The following is an 18586-nucleotide window of genomic DNA, read 5'->3' as shown; positions in this document are numbered from 1 at the left end:
GTTACCAAAGCATGAGTAAATTGTGGCTACGCTTGTCTTCTCCAGATACGGTTGTAGCTGGAGTATCAGCCAGAGATGAAAAAGGCACTTCGAGCAACACAACAGACTGTGACAATGTTGGATCCAAAAGCACCCTCCAAATTGCAAAACTGACCCTTTATGGGGAGCAAAGCCCCTTCTAGAAGAGGTTTCATAACATCACCTGGATGGACAAACCAATCATTGTCTTATTCCCTGCCCTGTCTGACTTTGTTCACCTTCATCTAGTCAAAACCCCCAAATCTGCTTTGGAGATGTGCAAGTTTTCTCTGCACTCAGAGTTTTAACACCTCCTAGATCAGGCTTCCTCAAACTCGGCCCTCCAGATGTTTTTGGCCTACAACTCCCAGGATCCCTAGCTAGCAGGACATCAGGGATGATGGGAATTGTGGTCTCAAGACATCTGGAGGGCTGAATTTGAGGAAGCCTGTCCTAGATGCAGAAAACGTGAGGACCTAGGTTTCTGATGTTGTCACTGCTGAAACTTCCAACACAATGCTAGATCCCAGTGCTCATGTTTGGACTTGGTGAGTCACTGGGAAAGGCCACACCATGATGGTAACAAGAAGCCACTAAGTGTCCGGAACACTCCATAGATATCTTCAAACAGAATCTGTTTGAGTACATAGTCAACTGTTTTATGGCTGTGACCATCAGGACAAAGGTTTCCAAGCATTCATTTTCAGCACATAATTCTGAACTTATGGAGCACCCAAGGTGGCTGACATCAGATGGGAGAAAACTTCTAAATATTTCACATGTACTTATTTAAAATTATAGCCCTTCTCATGATGTCTGGGTTGATTGAAACTCAAAAACATTTACACAAACATATCCATTTGAATCCATTTTTTTGGGGGGGGGAATATAGTCTGCTATATTTAGCCCACAAAAGCAAATACAAGATTATGTGAAATATCCATTCAGGAAATGATGCCATTATGAAGTTATATTTCTGTATGCCCCATTTTAGCACAGTTCGAGCTTGTGATAAACAATTAAAAAGCAAAACAAGAAACGAATTAAATTAGTAAAAGTAGGGGGAAATCACATTACGTACATTTCTGTGATGGTTTCTGGCAGATTAGTCGGGATCTCCGAAAGGCCCTTCCCTCGGCAGTCCACAATGTTGTTACTACAGGTACATGCAGAAGGACAGTGCAAGACGCTGCAGGAGGGAGCCATAAAAGACTGATGACCTGGAAACAGTAACAGATTGCTACTTCTAAAACTGCAAGAATGCTATTAATGAAACACCTAATTTACCCTCACTACACAAGACAGCGAAAAGCAACGCTTTTTCTAACCCTCCCCCCAATCTGCTCCAGAATACAGATTCCAAAACTGCCTTAAAACGAAACATGCAGAAATAGATGCTTGGAAGACTTTCATATATTGTATGGCGGAAGCCTGGATTAAAGCACCCACATTTCCATTGCCCAGTGCCTAGAAAGCAGAGGTGCCAACTTGAAGGAAATATTGGGGGGTCCCAGGTAAGCCCCTCCCTGCACAATCAATCACAAGCACATACACATTTGAATGGCAATGCCCATCAACTTGGGGGACGGACGGACAGACCATCAAATATTTTATTTGAGGAGCCAAATGGACCTCAGCTGCTAGGACTGAGCTTCTAGAAAGGATGGGTCCAAGCAGCTTTCCACTTGCCCTGATCCTTTCCCAGGGGAAACCTGGCTGTACCTTAAGGCAAATAGAACACCCAATTGCCATTTGCTCCGACTGAGCACTAAGGAGCAGTTTTCCCAGGAAGGAAAAGCAGCAGGACGAGAGGAAATGTGGGTAAGCTCAGAGATTCCACCATATCAACGTCTTCAGTCATAACATATAGCTTTCATAGGGAACCTTCTTCAGCCTTTTATGCTGACCAAATAATTTATAATTGCCAATGTGCAGTCTTTAACTTACCAACATTGATTAACACATATGCATATATTTGGCAGTCAGTTCATTCTTCAGTGGCGCAAACAAGCAAAAATAAGTAAATAATTTGCTCCCTTGATTTAAAGCATTTACTGCTTGGTCAACGGCAGGGGTGACTTCTGTGGGCTTTGGTGTGCACTGACCCTCTGGGTTTTTTGGTTTTTTGTTTTACTTTCTGCATTTGGAGTCATTGGGCAAAAAAGCTTTTGGCATCACAGAATCATAGCAGGGGACTGAGTCAGCAGTAAATGAAGTATTTTTTTACAAATGTAAAGACATATCACAGCAAATGATGGCAGCAGTTAGTAAAATAAAAAAAAAATAGAGGGCACAGTAAAGCCTTTAGCACAATTGTATCACAGTGGGAAACCCACATGAGCCGTATTTTTAAATACATTTTTTTAAATGGGTGCAAATCTCTTGGGGACCAATACACAGGTGAGCCACACCTGCTTCACAGAACGAAGATGACCATCTGTTGCCACTTTCAAGAATACTGAATTATCTCATTCTTTTTTAAATACTACTTGAGAAAATTTCTTCACTGCTAAAAGCCCCTCTTTTCAGTGAGCTTTTTGGTGAGTAAAAGAGAAAATGGGCAGGTACAACTGTTGTATACACATTTAGAGGAAACATGATGAAGCAATGCTGACTAATGATTTAATCTTTCATTAAAAGATTGGTTTTATTTAAATGAACTTGCCTTCTTCCTCATCTAGAGGGTATGAACAGAGGAAAAATAGAGACAATTGTTAGTGGTATATCATTAGTTATTTTAATATGTCATTACAAGCAATTGAAAAAGCCACAGACATGGTAAAATGTACAGAACGAATTCTGTTTCCCAAACCCTTGGGTTTTCAATTCTTAAGAGGATTTAAGGCTGTAAAAATGTCAAGAGCATAAATGAGAAGTACACTTCGAATACGCTACTTATTTTATGTTAAAAACCTCTCTGGATTTAATATCCTGGACCTACACTTTTCACCCATCCTCATAACTATGACACTAGATGTGTAACCTGAGACACTCTAGGTTGACTCTAATCATAGCAAAGGTGCAGTTCTTGTGTGAGTGATTCCCACAGGACTCAGAAGAAGCCAGCTTCAACCCATCCCACACCTATGCACATGCAGGGTACAACTGCTTGATAGGGGAAATATTTAGCCTTTTTCTACCTCCAATAACTTGAGGGACACAGGTGGCGCTGTGGTCTAAACCACTGAGCCTTGGGCTTGCCAATCAAAAGGTCAGCAGTTCGAACCCCTGTGACGGGGTGAGCTCCCAGGGTGAGCTCGGTCCCAGCTCTTGCCAACCTAGCAGTTTGAAAGCACGCCCCAAAGTGCAAGTAGATTAATACGTACCTCCATTAAGCAGTACCTCCAGTGGGAAGGTAAATGGTGATTCTGTGCGCTGCTCTGGTGTCGGTGTTCTGTTGTGCCAGAAGCGGCTTAGTCATGCGGGCCACATGACCTGGAAAAACTGCCTGAGGAGCGGACAAATGCCAGCTCCCTCGGTCTGTAAAGCGAGGTAAGCGCCACAACCCCAGAGTCATTTGTGACAGAACTTAACTGTCAGGGGTCCCTTTACCTTTACCTTTTACCTCCAGTAAAGGGGGGGAAAGGTAAAGGACCCCTGGACAGTTAAGTCTAGTCAAAGGTGACTATGGGGTTGTGGCGCTCATCTTGCTTTCAGGCCAAGGGAGCCGGCGTTTGTCCACAGACAGCTTCCCAGGTCATGTTGCCAGCATGACTAAACTGTTTCTGGTGCAACAGAACACCATGACGGAAACCAGAGCGCACGGAAACACTGTTTACCTTTCTGCCACAGTGGTACCTATTTATCTACTTGCACTGGTGTTATTTCGAACTGCTAGGTTGGCAGAAGCTGGGACAGAGCAATAGGAGCTCACCCTGTTGTGTGGATTCAAACCGCCAACCTTCCAATCAGCAAGTCCAAGAGGCTCAGTGGTTTAGACCACAGTGCCACCCGCGTCCCCCTACCTCCAGTATCCCCAGCTAGCCCTCCCTCTTTTCCAGTACAAGGTGCTCATGGTTCTGGAGAGTGTGAAATCTGCTTCAGGCATATGGGGATGACTAGATGAGGATACAGTTGAAGAGGAAGAAGAGAAGAGTTTGGATTTGATGTCCCGCTTTATCACTACCCGAAGGAGTCTCCAAGTGGCTAACATTCTCCTTTCCCTTCCTCCCCCACAACAAACACTCTGTGAGGTGAGTGGGGCTGAGAGACTTCAAAGAAGCATGACTGGCCCAAGGTCACCCAGCAGCTGCATGTGGAGGAGCGGAGACGCAAACCCGGTTCACCAGATTATGAGTCTAGCCTCCCAGGCTCCCAACTTTGAGCTGAGCTGCCTGCATCTATATAGCCAAGGGAAGGGGTTGAGACATATGCAGCCTGATTTTAAGTAGACTGAACGCACTATGTTTTGTGCACAGTTAGTGAAGCTTGTGTTACCCATGCCTTCTTTCAGGCTATATTGTCATGCATTACACATTAAGGTACTGCTGTAATAATATTGAGAGTCTTACCGCTGCAGACGAATTCCCGTTTTTGAACCTCAGCTACATTGTGACCCCTTAAATGTGAGGGGCCCATGCACTGAGTGTATAGTCCAACCCGAGGTCGCTGGCGTAGCCAATCGGAGAGCCAAGCTAGATGGCAATCACAGTAAAGGTTGTTGGAGTGTAGTCGGCTGGATGAAACACAGCAAAATAGAACCAAAAAGTACATAAAGGCAATATAGTCTAGTGAGTACAAAGCAAACGATGAAACATGATTAAAGTCTACAGTTGCAACGTTATGCACTTAGTCTAGAAGACCTGCTTATGGTGCATTCATGCCAATCTCCCCCCCACAAGTTTCCAGACAGGTTATAATGTGTTAACTGCTTGCTGAGCATTCACTTCCAATTGGTTTATATGAGGTTATTAGGGGCTGCTGCCCCTGCTTGAGTTGCTCAGTAACCACACCTGCTACCAAGCTCCCACTCCTCCACAGTTCCCTCAACACCCCCATCCCCACCTACTGTATTTTTCGCTCTATAAGACGCACGTTTTCTCTCCTAAAAAGTAAGGGGAAATGTTTGTGCATCTTATGGAGCGAATGCAGGCTGCTGCAACTATCCGAGAAGCCAGAACAGCAAGAGGGATCGCTGAGCTCCCTCTCGCTGTTCTAGCTTCTGGCTTAGCCCCTCTGTCCCTTCCCCCACCTTCCGGAAAAGCCCCCAAGAGCCACACTCCCTTTCACGAGCCGCGCGGAGCGTGTGTGCGGCTCTTGAGGGCTTTTCCCTGAGGAGGGAGAAGGGAACCCATCAGTGACAGGCTGCCCTTCTCCCTCCTCGGGGAAAAGTCCCCAAGAGCCGCACACACGCTCCGCACGGCTTGTGAAAGGGAGCGTTGAGCAGAGCCTGGGATGCATACTGGCTCTGCTCAGCACTCCCTTTTAAAAAATTTTTTTTCTTGCATTCCCCCTCTAAAAACTAGGTGCGCCCTATGGAGCGAAAAATACAGTATGCACCATTCCTACTTTGCTGCCAATCCTCATCCCCCAGAGTTTGCCCCAAACTGCCCCTTTCCCCACAGTTTGCTAAAAACTCCTCCTGCCCCATCTTCTCATGATTATGACATCATTGATCTATTGTCCCCACTACAACTAATAAGACCACTGCTATTGAGCTGACATTCAACACTATTTCCTCGCTGCCTTGATTGTGGCTACATACGTAGCTCAGTTGATAGAGCATGGGACTCTTAACCTCAGGGTTTCTGAGTTCAAGTCCCATGTTGGGCAAAGGATTCCTGCAGGGAGTTGGACTAGATGACCCTCGTGGTCCATTCCAACGTGACAATGATAGGTCTGCTATCACTTTTGAGGCCCTGCTCTTTACCACTATAGGGAAATGAAAGATGGGAACTCTGTACTGGGTTCTCACTGCCTCTCTTGACAGATGTCAACCTTTCTGTGCCTGCAAAATCTGACTGAGACACAGTAGGCCTTTAAGAATGCTGCAGCCTTTAGGTCTGTGAAAGATTGAAAGGAGGCACTGAGAAAATTTTACCTATGGATCCTAGGAATATGTGGGTAGCTTGTGGGTAGGAGAAGATAGGTAAATGCCATCCAAGGTTTTTAGACTGAAAAATGGAGAAACCATGGACCAAGAATAATGTGATGTATATATCTGGGGTGTTCCTAATATTACCAGACCAGACCACCAACAAATATTCCTACTACCTACTCTAGCAGATCCCTTTCCCTGTATCTCAGAGCAATCCTTCTATACTGATCTCAAACCTTGGTCTTTCCTGTACTGTAAGACTACCTATTGATTAGGGAACTGATGTTCCATGCTAAAACCTGAGTTTTAAGAACAATCTCTAATGAACATTTTGAGGTATTATTAGCCACCAGCGTTACTGCTTGCAGAAATCCTTTCGTTAGCACATTTTCTGCTGAATCGTCTCTTCCATCTCTTTTGGTTTAATTACAGTAGAGGGGATTAGGTGCATTGACACCTAGAGACCTATGCTCAAAACAATGCTTAATATTAAGATACCAAACCCGTAAGTGTTTTCATCTTGGCATGTTGGCTCTATTTGGGGAAATGAAGTATTGGATTGTGAAGTTGATCATAGCAGCAGTGTAGTTAATTAAAGGCTGGAGGGAGTAAAAGGAGCCAGGGAAGGATTTGAGCTTTTCAGCTGTTGGTGGAAAGATGTTGCATTTATAGCAGGTGGTTAAGGTTGATAGTTTGACTAAACTGCAGGAGACAGTGGAAGACAGGAGTGCCTGGCATGCTCTGGTCCATGGGGTCACGAAGAGTTGGACATGACTAAACGACTAAAGAACAACAAGAAGGTTGATAGCATAGGTTAAGGTTGTCCAGTAAAAAAAGAGGACAGGGTCCTGAACTGTTAAGAGTTGTTTATTTATTCCTAAGGTTGGTGACTGGGTGTGGCAGCCAGGACCATATAACATCGGTCTTAAAGGATCTACATTGGCTCCCAGTATGTTTCTGAGCACAATTGAAAGTGTTGGTGCTGGCCTTTAAGGACCTAAACAGCTTTGGGCCTGCATCTCCACCCCCATCATTCAACCTGGACGCTGAGATCCAGCTCCATCTGACAGTTCTTCTCATATGTTACAACTGAATGTGGCATTGTATTTTTTAATAGTGGTGTTTTGCCCCTGTCTTATTTTTTTACTTTCATATTTATTTTTATTTGCCATACCCATCATTTTTATTGTATTACGGAGGAGGAGGAGGGAGGTTACAGGAAACCAGGCAGAGCGCCTTGCGGTCAAGCCCACCCTGTGGAGCACCTTCCCATCAGATGTCAAGTGAATAAACAACCATCTGACTTTGAAAAGACACCTGAAGGCAGCCCTATTTAAGTAAGTTTTTACTGTTTGATGTCTCACTGTGTTTTAATTTGTTGGAAACCATAAATAGTGACTGGGGAAACCCAGTCACATTTGCAGCATATAAACAATAATAACAATAGGTTTCCAGCTACGTCACGACTTCAATGGTGGTAGCTCCTTGCTACCCTCCATGGGCAGTGAGGAGGTTCAGGCAGGGAAAAGCCAGGCTTTATGAGGCAAAAATACTGGAAATGTTCCCCAGTGGGGTATGGGGAGCTCACTGCATCCCTCAGTGCCACTGAAGCCCGTGTCTGCCAACTTGAAAGGCAGAGTGGGTGCAACTGGGAGTGTGTCCCTGCCATAGATGAGCCTCTGTTTCTGGCATGATTTGTGATTGGTTCCTCCATAATTCGGACAATTGGCACAAATAAAGAGGTGTTTCTGGACCAACATGTGTTAATGGGCTGCAATCAGTCAGCTGCCGAAAGGACTGGGCTTGGCTCTTTGAAGGTATCTGAATGTTTTCTTCGAAGCTTGACAATCCTTACAACAGCCAGGAAAGGGAAAGACAAGTCTTATGCTTTCAAATGGTCCTACGTGTGTAGCCACTGCTATGTTATTCTGTTTGTTACTTCGGAAAAGAGGGGGGAGGCTTTTGATTTATGCTCAACAAATAATTTAACAAGGTTTTATTATGCCTTCCCTGCTCAACCAAGGCTGCATGGACTTCATTTAAAATTATTCCTGGACTGGACTAGGAGTGCTGTTGGAAGAATGCAGTGAAAAAAGAATGAACTGCTGCTGAACAGATCTGGCAAAGAGGCTGAATTTGAAAAAAGATTTTGTTTTTAGCTGTGTGCCGAGGAAGAACTCCAGAACAGAATTTTAATGGGAGAGTTTGGATATGCATTCCGTGAGTTATTTATGGCGTTAGCTTGCACGCTAGTTGGTAGACAGCAGAAGGAATGGAATGTGACCTTGTACCATCCAGATAAACACTGCAAAGAGCTGAACAGTGGAAGATAGTAATTAACTCTCCCAGTACACCAGGTCTGGAACAACAATGTATATGAAGGACTACACACATAAAATTGATTACTTATTTATAAGATGTAACGGAGGTGCTGTTTGTAAGGTGAAAAAAGCAGTCAGCTGGAAGAATGGTTTAATGGCAAGTGAAGGATGTCAACTGGACTCTAAATAAGAAATAATGTGGTAAATGATGATGATCATACGTTTGGAACAGGAGCGGGAAACCTGATTTTAAGACATTGTATTAAATTAATTTCATTTGGTTTGATCTGTAATAATTTGTAAAATTAATAAAAATAATTCAAAATAAATACATACATAATTTTTTATTATGCTTGGCTGAAACAGATCCTCCAGTTGGTGCATGTGTATGAGAGAGAATTGGCATAAAGAAAATGGATCGGGGTTGAACTCCTCCTTTCTCGGCTACATGCCTTCATATGGCCATTTTTAAAACTACAGGAGACCCATTTGAATATCTCCCCTAGTTTTAGACCCCCCCCACACTGATCAGTAGGCTTGTCAGGTTGCAGGATCTCAGCTGAAGTTGTGGCATTTTAGCCCCTTCTCTGATAGAGGAAACATAGCCAAGTGTACAGGTTACATTGCTTGAGAGCTTTTGCTGTTTGCTCCATAGTGAGGCTACCTTTGAAGGTGACCCGGAAACTGCAATTAATCCAGAATGCGGCAGCTAGACTGTGACTGGGAGTGGCCGCCGAGACCATATAACACCGGTCTTGAAAGACCTACATTGGCTCCCAGTACGTTTCCGAGCACGATTCAAAGTGTTGGTGCTGACCTTTAAAGCCCTAAATGGCCTCGGTCCTGTATATCTGAAGGAGAGTCTCCACCCCCATTGTTCAGCCCAGACACTGAGATCCAGCGCCAAGGGCCTTCTGGCGGTTCCCTCATTGCGAGAAGTGAGGCTACAGGGAACCAGGCAGAGGGCCCTCTCGGTAGTGGCACCCACCCTGTGGAACGACCTCCCATCAGATGTCAAAGAGATAAACAACTACCTGACATTCAGAAGACATCTGAAGGCAGCCCTGTTCAGGGAAGTTTTTAATATTTAATGCTGTACTGTTTTTAACACTTGATTGGGAGCCACCCAGAGTGGCTGGGGAAACTCAGCCAAATGGGCGGGGTATAAATAATAAATTGTTGTTGTTGTTGCTGCTGTTATCCATCTCTATTGGATTCCATTCTGAGCCACCTAGCAAAGCCACACTCAAGGGAATTAATAACCCCTATTAGGCATGGCTGGTTGTTTAAGGAATGGGGAAAGGGCTGCTGCAGCCGCAACTACTACAACTCTGAGAAGGCAAAAGCTTCTCAAATTCTGGGCCACACTTTGTGCAGCTTGTTTTTTTCCATATAGGCAGTGGCGTAGTGTGGGGGGTGCAGGGGGCCCCGGCCGCACTGGGCACAACATCTGGGGGTTAGGGTTAGGGGGTGAAAATCCATGGGTTAGGGGGCACAAATCCACGGGTTAGGGGGCGCAAATTACTTGCCTTGCCCCGGGTGCTGACAACCCATGCTACGCCACTGCATATAGGGAAGAGAAGGTTTCATCAAATGCTTGAATTGTGGTGCCATGAGGAGGATAAACATCCGGGGCTCAGTCTTGATTTAAATGCATATGAGAAAGAGCTTCATATGCAGTTTTACTTATCTACTGTTCATAACATATCAAACACTGGTGTTATTTTTTAAAAAAAATCAGCACTAACTAGAATTTGTTCAATTATTTTTCTTAATAGCCTTATGCATATTTTACATGTAAGACCCATCATTAAATATTGGGTTCTTGAAGCCACTGCTGCCACAACCTTAATTATTGCACTATTGGAACATGTATTATTTATATTTTAAAAAAAAAATCTGGGAGAGCCATTTTAATTGAATTAGGCCTGCTAGCATTACAGCAATAAAACCTTAAAGATTTCACATTTATCATATCTGACAGCCAATCACAGATTCTACTGTGATCTTAAGTGAAACCTGACCAGTTCCTCAAAATACCTCTCAGGTTTTGTTCCAGAGAAGCTATTTTTAAATACATTTTGCCTATTTAAAATTTCAATCTATCGCACCTTCAAATGTTTTCTTCACAAGGAAACAGGTGAAGAAGTTGTGCTCTCTGAAAATTCTACTGGTCTAAGAGTCTTAAATAGCTATAGCTTAGCCAATAATCAGCCTGCTCAAGACACAAGACAGATATAACACATATGGGTCCAAAAAATTAAATGCAATTTTTGTGGCATGGTCATGCCCTGCATTTCTGATCTATTATGGGGTGTGATCTGCCATCCACCTTCTCAGCTTTCAAATATTATCAAGCCTTACTTGAAAGCACATTTTGCTGCAATTGCCCTGTTATTTACAAACTGCACCAGTCTGTACATAACCCAACACTTAGGTAAAGGTAAAGGTACCCCTGCCCGTACGGGCCAGTCTTGACAGACTCTAGGGTTGTGCGCTGATCTCACTCTATAGGCCGGGAGCCAGCGCTGTCCGCAGACACTTCCGGGTCACGTGGCCAGCGTGACAAGCTGCATCTGGCGAGCCAGCGCAGCACACGGAACGCCGTTTACCTTCCCGCTGGTAAGCGGACCCTATTTATCTACTTGCACCCGGGGGTGCTTTCGAACTGCTAGGTTGGCAGGCGCTGGGACCGAACGACGGGAGCGCACCCCGCCACGGGGATTCAAACTGCCGACCATGCGATCGGCAAGTCCTAGGCACTGAGGTTTTACCCATAGTGCCACCCGCTTCCCTACAAACCCAACACTTATACTACGGCAAAGGCAGAAAGGCTTGCTTGCGCAAAGGGAAATATTCAGGTCAGTAAGTCACACCTTCAGGGTAGCACTAAATGGTCAAACCTCTAAAACATAGTTCCTAACACTGCTTATTGTGAAAAACTACCGTATTTTTGGCACCATAACACTCACTTTTTTCCTCCTAGAAAGTAAGGGGAAATGTCTGTGCGTGTTATGGAGCGAATGCCTGCGGGTGGCAGGGGGGATCAGCTGCAGTCGTGAGCAGAGGATCCATGGTCCCCCTTCCTTCCCTCCTCCGTGGTTACAAAGCATGGATCCACATGGATCCTCAGGATTTTTGCATTGGGCTACTCCAAACTCACTGTCAGATCACATGTGTGTGGCCACAGCATGAACCACAAAAATCATATATCCACTATTTTGTTTAGAATATTTTTTTCTTGTTTTCCTCCTCTAAAAACTATGTGCGTGTTATGGTCTGGTGCGTGTTATAGAGCGAAAAATACGGTAATAATAGGAATTACATTTTATCACATTTTAAGTAAAACACGTTAACTACTTACAAGGTTCTGAGTTTGGGCATATGGTTGAAGCTTGCCACTGAGAGTCGTGTGATGTTGTTATTGTTGAGAGTGCTGTAAAACATTAAGGACAGGCACACATTTTCACATGACACAACAATTCTACAAATATTTGAAGAAACATCTGAAACAGACTGGTGGTCAGAAGTCTCACCGCGGCTATCGTTTCCAGCAGTCTTCGAAGGCAGCCTTGCATAGGTAACAAACATTACAGCAGTTCAATCAAGGTTTACTAAGACATTAGCCACCACTGCCAAGTCTCTAATTTTCTTAAACTTAAAAGTTAAATTATGTTTTTGACATTCAATACTAAATACGTCTCCATTATTGTATCAACAGGTGCTAAAGAGACTTCGCTTATGCATACCAACACTAACCTTAAACAGACATGGAAATATATTACTGTGCTTAGGATTTAACTATGTTTAGGATCAGGATGACAAACTTCTCATGGCTGATGCTATTTTGAGATGGAAATGCTCATCGGATGTAAAAGAGGAAAACTGAAATTTGTACTCAATACAATATTAGCACTAAGCAAACGTATTTGAAAGTAAGTTAAATCAATTGCCCTGAGCCACTTAAGAAGATCTTGACACATAAATATGGTTATGAATGTGTATGAGTAAGTTTGCATGTGCAAGACATTTGGTGGATTGGGACAGTGCCTAAATAGTTAACATTCAGCAAAAATGATAAGGGAAGATGAACAACTAAGTGCTGAGTTGCATGATCTGCCTTTAGTTAGTTTTTTAAAAAAATATTTTTCAAGCACCCTCATCCTACAGGAGTTCTGCTGGCCTCACCAGGTGCTGGAAAAAAAGCATCTGTTGAAAAAAAGCCCAAGGTAAGCAAGAGAAATAATCCTTTCCCCTATGGAAAAGAGGGGAAGAGGAAATGAAAGGTACCGTAGATTCTCTTCCTTCTGCAGCTTTGGCAGAAGTTGCCAAGCAGCATCCAGGAGCTGCCAGAACATCCTACAAAAAAGCTCAGCATGAACAAGAGAATAGGTCAGTGACCTAGCACTAGTTAGCCAAGTCAAAATTCATAAACACCTGCATAAATCTATTATGCTATGCGCCAACAAAGGAGGATGCTATAAGAACAGTGTGCGGCAGGTGTATGTGTCCTAAACATAAAATAATTCGCATATATATATATATATATATATATATATATATATGTTTTCGTAGATTTTCACGGGTACAGGAATGCAGGTTTTGGTGTCCTCGGGTGTCTTCCCGTGTAAAAGTTGGGGTGTCTAGGCGACGTTTCGACGAGGTCTCACTCGTCATCTTCAGGCTGGTGCTTTCGGCTTCTTGTTACTGGAACAGAGCGGGATCTCAGTGTTTGAGTTCCTATAAATACTGTAGAGGGGTGTGGTGTATTGCCTCAAAAGTTCTGGGCAGAGGGGAAGTTCCCAGGCTAGTGTTCTTTTCTTCTTTTGTTCCTTAATTACTTGAGGGATATCTTGAGTGATTTCTTGAGTGATATTCTGAGTACCACTTAGGTGGGTCATTAGGTGTGGATTAGTTGCTAAAGCCTTCGTGTCTTGACCTCTTGAATTTGTGAAGAGTTTTTCTGGGAAGATGGCTGTACTGCACTTAGTTGTGCTTTGGCTTGGCTTCGTGTATAGGGGCGAGCTGTGGTTTTGTGCCCTGTGCCAGCCAGATCTGTGTAGGGATTGCAGGGGGGTGCAGCATCCGGAGTTGCCACTATGGTTTGGTTACTGGATGGTGTCTGTAATTTATCTGTGGAGAGGGTCTGGGTTTGGGTCTGGTGTGGTTGATTGGTGGTGGCGTTCTGTGTGCCTCTGGATCTGGTGTCGGTTTTTGTGGGGAGGGCTAATTTCCAGATGTCTGGCAGGCGGGACGTGTCGTCACGCTTGTTCATGTTGTGAGGGTGTTTCTCTATCTCGATGGCTTCCATGATTATTCTCTTGTGGTGATGTTCCATGTTAAAGAGCAATTTGGAATCTGCAAAATTAATTTCGTGTCCTGTTTCTTTCATGTGTTGGAAAAGAGAGGAAGATTTTTCTTCTTTTTTGACGGCATTCTTGTGTTCTGCGATACGTGCATTTATTCGTCTGTTTGTTTGTCCAATGTACGTGGCTGGGCAGACTTTGCAGGGTATTTCATAGACCCCTTGGTTTTCCAACTGGAAACCCCAAAGATAAAATCCAGTTGGAAAACCAAGGGGTCTATGAAATACCCTGCAAAGTCTGCCCAGCCACGTACATTGGACAAACAAACAGACGAATAAATGCACGTATCGCAGAACACAAGAATGCCGTCAAAAAAGAAGAAAAATCTTCCTCTCTTTTCCAACACATGAAAGAAACAGGACACGAAATTAATTTTGCAGATTCCAAATTGCTCTTTAACATGGAACATCACCACAAGAGAATAATCATGGAAGCCATCGAGATAGAGAAACACCCTCACAACATGAACAAGCGTGACGACACGTCCCGCCTGCCAGACATCTGGAAATTAGCCCTCCCCACAAAAACCGACACCAGATCCAGAGGCACACAGAACGCCACCACCAATCAACCACACCAGACCCAAACCCAGACCCTCTCCACAGATAAATTACAGACACCATCCAGTAACCAAACCATAGTGGCAACTCCGGATGCTGCACCCCCCTGCAATCCCTACACAGATCTGGCTGGCACAGGGCACAAAACCACAGCTCGCCCCTATACACGAAGCCAAGCCAAAGCACAACTAAGTGCAGTACAGCCATCTTCCCAGAAAAACTCTTCACAAATTCAAGAGGTCAAGACACGAAGGCTTTAGCAACTAATCCACACCTAATGACCCACCTAAGTGGTACTCAGAATATCACTCAAGAAATCACTCAAGATATCCCTCAAGTAATTAAGGAACAAAAGAAGAAAAGAACACTAGCCTGGGAACTTCCCCTCTGCCCAGAACTTTTGAGGCAATACACCACACCCCTCTACAGTATTTATAGGAACTCAAACACTGAGATCCCGCTCTGTTCCAGTAACAAGAAGCCGAAAGCACCAGCCTGAAGATGACGAGTGAGACCTCGTCGAAACGTCGCCTAGACACCCCAACTTTTACACGGGAAGACACCCGAGGACACCAAAACCTGCATATATATATATATATATATAGCTTTTCAAGGAAGCTGTAATCTGAAAAGCTTATTTATTTATAATACTGTAAAATGGCAGTTGTGAACGCAGGCCGGGGCAGAAAGATGGCTACCCCAAAGGTAAGCAGAATCACAACAGAGCAAGATATCCATTATTTGAACTACAGTGGTGCCTCGCAAGACGAAATTAATTCGTTCCGCAAGTTTTTTCTTCTTGTGAGTTTTTCATCTTGCGAAGCACGGTTTCCCATAGGAATGCATTGAAAACCAATCAATGTGTTCCTGTGGAGACCGTCCGGGGACAGAGGGGAAGCGCTGCGCGCCTTCCCCTCTGTCCCCGGACCTGTTTTAAAGCAAGGGAAGGGGCAGCGGGGAGAATCGCTTCTCCCCGTTGCCGCCCCTTGGTTCAAAAGGGGTCCGGGGAGAGAGGGGAAGGCACGCGGACCCCTCTCCGGGGACCCCTGTCCCTGGAGATTGCGGGGCTGGCAACGGGGAGAAGCGATCTTCTCCCCACCGCCCCTTGCTTCAAAAGAGGTCCGGGGACAGCCGGGAAGACGTGCTGCGCTTCCCCGCTATCCCCAGAGCTTGCGGGGCAAGCTTCGTTTTGCGAAGCAAGCCCATAGGGAAATGCGTCTTGCGAAGCAGCTAAGAAAACGAAAAACTCCTTCGTCTAGCGAGTTTTTCGTCTTCCGAGGCGTTCGTCTTGGGGGTACCACTGTATGAGATACTAACACTGCATTTCCAAAGCATGGACTTTAAGATTATCACAAGTGACTGGTGCCTTCAGGGAGAGTAATATGGTTTTCTTGGGGGAAAGATGCAATATGGTTTGGATCCAGTGGAGCTGGTCCTACCATGTGGCAGCATGCAGTGACCTGCTTCTGGAGATAAAGTCAGGAAGTGTTGTCAGAACAGTGCAGTTTTGGTCCTAGGGTGGGATTTTTGTATGTTTGTAAGGGAAAGGGAAAGGGACTTAGGCTCTGCTTCCGGTAGAGAGAGGTATTGGGCTGACGCTCTCTTCCTGCAACTAAGAAAGCTTTAATGGAGGAAATGTCTTTGGATCCAACCCTAGGCAACTGAAAAATGAAATTAATAATAACTACAATACTAAATAATAATAATTTCAAAAGGAAGTACATTTAACAACAACAACATCAACAACAACAGCTTCACATGCTATTAAAAGTGTCAGAATTGTTTGCTTTTTTTTTTAATAGGGGGAAAAGCCAAGTAAGGCCTGAGCATCTTCAATGGATAAGGAATGCAAACTGACCATTGTGGGGAACAGAAAACTGTAAGTAGGGAAAGAGGAAATTAAACTGAGTATCTGGGAAGAAGACATAGCTAACCGGGATCACTCTGCTCTGAAGTGTTCTGCGGCAGGTTCTACTTGTAATATTAATAACACCAAAACAGACAGACACCTGCAATCGACGGACACCTGCAATCTTAACTCAATAACATGGAGGGTGTTTTTGTCAACTAATATCAAATGCCTATGAACATGGCTTAAGTGAAAGATGACAGGGTTTATGCCATTGTCAAGACATTTGTGAAACAACTCTTGTCATTATAAGGGTGTGGAGAACTGCTTCAAAATATTGAGTTTGCACTTATCAGTGTCACCAGTCTAATGAAAACCGCCCCGCAAGTCTGTGAAAATCCAAACTCTTATTATTTCCTTACTGTGTACAAAAAATAAATAAATGCATTCTTAGTAAAAAGGAATAAAGTGATCCTGACATGCTCAAGAATCATTTAATAGCTCCATGGATGGAACAGTGTTCTGATGTACCTTTCAATTAATTTTAGCGCTGATTGTTCTACAAATTGTTGGCACAATAGGCTGGATGCTATCCTGTATCTGCCAAAATACTTCTGCTATGTGCATCCTGAGTAGCTGTTATGTGCATCCTGAGTAATGCAACAAACCCGTATGAAGCCAATAAGCAAATAACGATATATGTACTCTGAAAAAGCATGCAAATTTGCTATCAAAACAGGTGTGCACTTGTAAGACCTACAGGGATTTGTGTTGCAAAACTAGTCTTGTTGAAGTCTATGGTATTCTCCAGAACAAGAAGTTATTTCATGGGTCCATGGACCAGCTGCCAGAACACATGACATCAATGACCTATGACATTTCACAGTAGGTTCATCTCCACCTCCAACCTCCCGACGTCACAAAATGTTCCTGTAATCTGTTTGCTCTTTCTTCTTTCCTGGGTTCAAGTAACCCCACAGTTATCAGTACAGAAAAATGTTTCCCTTTCCTTTTTTCTTTTGCTGAATTTGACCACACTGTGACAGTTCCCAGAGCCATTGTTTTCCTCTGCCATTTCCATACTATTTGACTGATCCCCATTCACACACACACCGCCAGCAGCAGGAGAAAATTAAAAACAGAAGGTTGTGATTTCAAAACCACAATAGCAGGCACAGGATGAATTCAGTGGCAGAAGTACTACTTAAAACCCTTCCAAGTGTTCTTTTTGAATGGTCTCAATTTCAATTTGGCTGTTTTAATAAGACATAAACTGCATTGCCATTCACCAGTGGCGTAGCGTGGGGGGTGCAGGGGGGGCCGGCCGCACCAGGCGCAACATCTGGGGGTTAGGGTTAGGGGGTGCAAATCCACGGGTTAGGGGGCGCAAATCCATGGGTTAGGGGGCACAAATTACTTGCCTTGCCCCGGGTGCTGACAACCCATGCTACGCCACTGCCATTCACAAGAAGAATTTCCTCCTTCCTCACATCTTTTTGTTGTTATTAGAAATATACCAAGTCTACGGTTAAAACTTTGAGGAAAACCTGTCCGTAAAGCGCATGCATATATATATATATATATATATATATCACACAAGCCTGCTACATACATATATATAATGCATTCCATGAACTTTGCTCTGTTCAAAGCAACAATGTGATTAGTCAAATAGAAAACATAAGTGGTTAACTTCAAGCTGTTAACAGATTTAAGAATTTGGTCCATCGCTTCCGCTCATCCCGCACACACATTATTAAATGTTAATATATGCAATTTCAAAAGTAACAAAATCTACAGCATATTAGAACATGTTTTTTTAATGAATTTTCTTATTGTTCTTTGCTATGTAGATAGCCATGCCCAGCTACCAGTCATGTGTAGCTGTTCCTATAATGATGTGCACATTTAGGCTCATTACCTTCTTATGGGATGCCATACTGTTTTATGGTGAACTGATCCAGCAACAAACAGAGCTTTTGCCACAAATGGGCATGTGTATGGATAGTATCCAATTAAGAGATTGGATATACATGATGCACTAACTTAACAGAGTACTGTGAAAGCACATTTGGAAGGCCTGGCCTGACTTTCATTGCGTAAGAGATTTTACATGGGACAGGTTCCATAGCTTACTATGAGATTAAAGTTTTATATGAACAGTGGAAAGTGTAATACACTACTTTATCCAGGATTAGAAATTCTTTGGCAGCTGATAAAATAATGTAGATCATGTATGAATGGCATATGACCCATCTGAAAACTTAAATAATCCAAATGTTTTTACATTAAAAAGTATTTTCAATTGATACAATATTATTCGCTCCATGATATATATAGAAGACCTAAAAATTCTTATAACATTGTAATACCTCATCTTGAATAAAATGCAAGGAGTGGTACAATTGTTTTTAAATGCAAACTAGCGTTAACTG

The 18586-nt window shown here is 43.6% G+C and overlaps 1 protein-coding gene across 7 annotated transcripts in view; it reads right to left on the bottom strand.

The window, feature by feature from the left end:
- SLIT2 (slit guidance ligand 2) overlaps positions 1-18586 on the bottom strand; it is a 243100-nt gene that overhangs the window by 73247 nt on the left and 151267 nt on the right. For all 7 annotated transcript variants that reach the window (XM_083460424.1, XM_083460427.1, XM_083460423.1 and 4 more), the window contains exons 7-9: positions 11741-11812; positions 4530-4693; positions 1100-1238 (exon numbers count right to left, since the gene is read on the bottom strand). In XM_083460424.1, the coding sequence (XP_083316550.1) occupies positions 1100-1238; positions 4530-4693; positions 11741-11812 (375 nt within the window). The remainder of the gene's footprint in view (positions 1-1099; positions 1239-4529; positions 4694-11740; positions 11813-18586) is intronic.

Source organism: Podarcis liolepis, assembly GCF_965112155.1.
Source record: "Podarcis liolepis genome assembly, chromosome: 9".
Lineage (NCBI taxonomy): Eukaryota > Metazoa > Chordata > Lepidosauria > Squamata > Lacertidae > Podarcis > Podarcis liolepis.
Note: the sequence above shows the minus strand (reverse complement) of the source record. Positions and strands in the feature narration are given on the sequence as shown.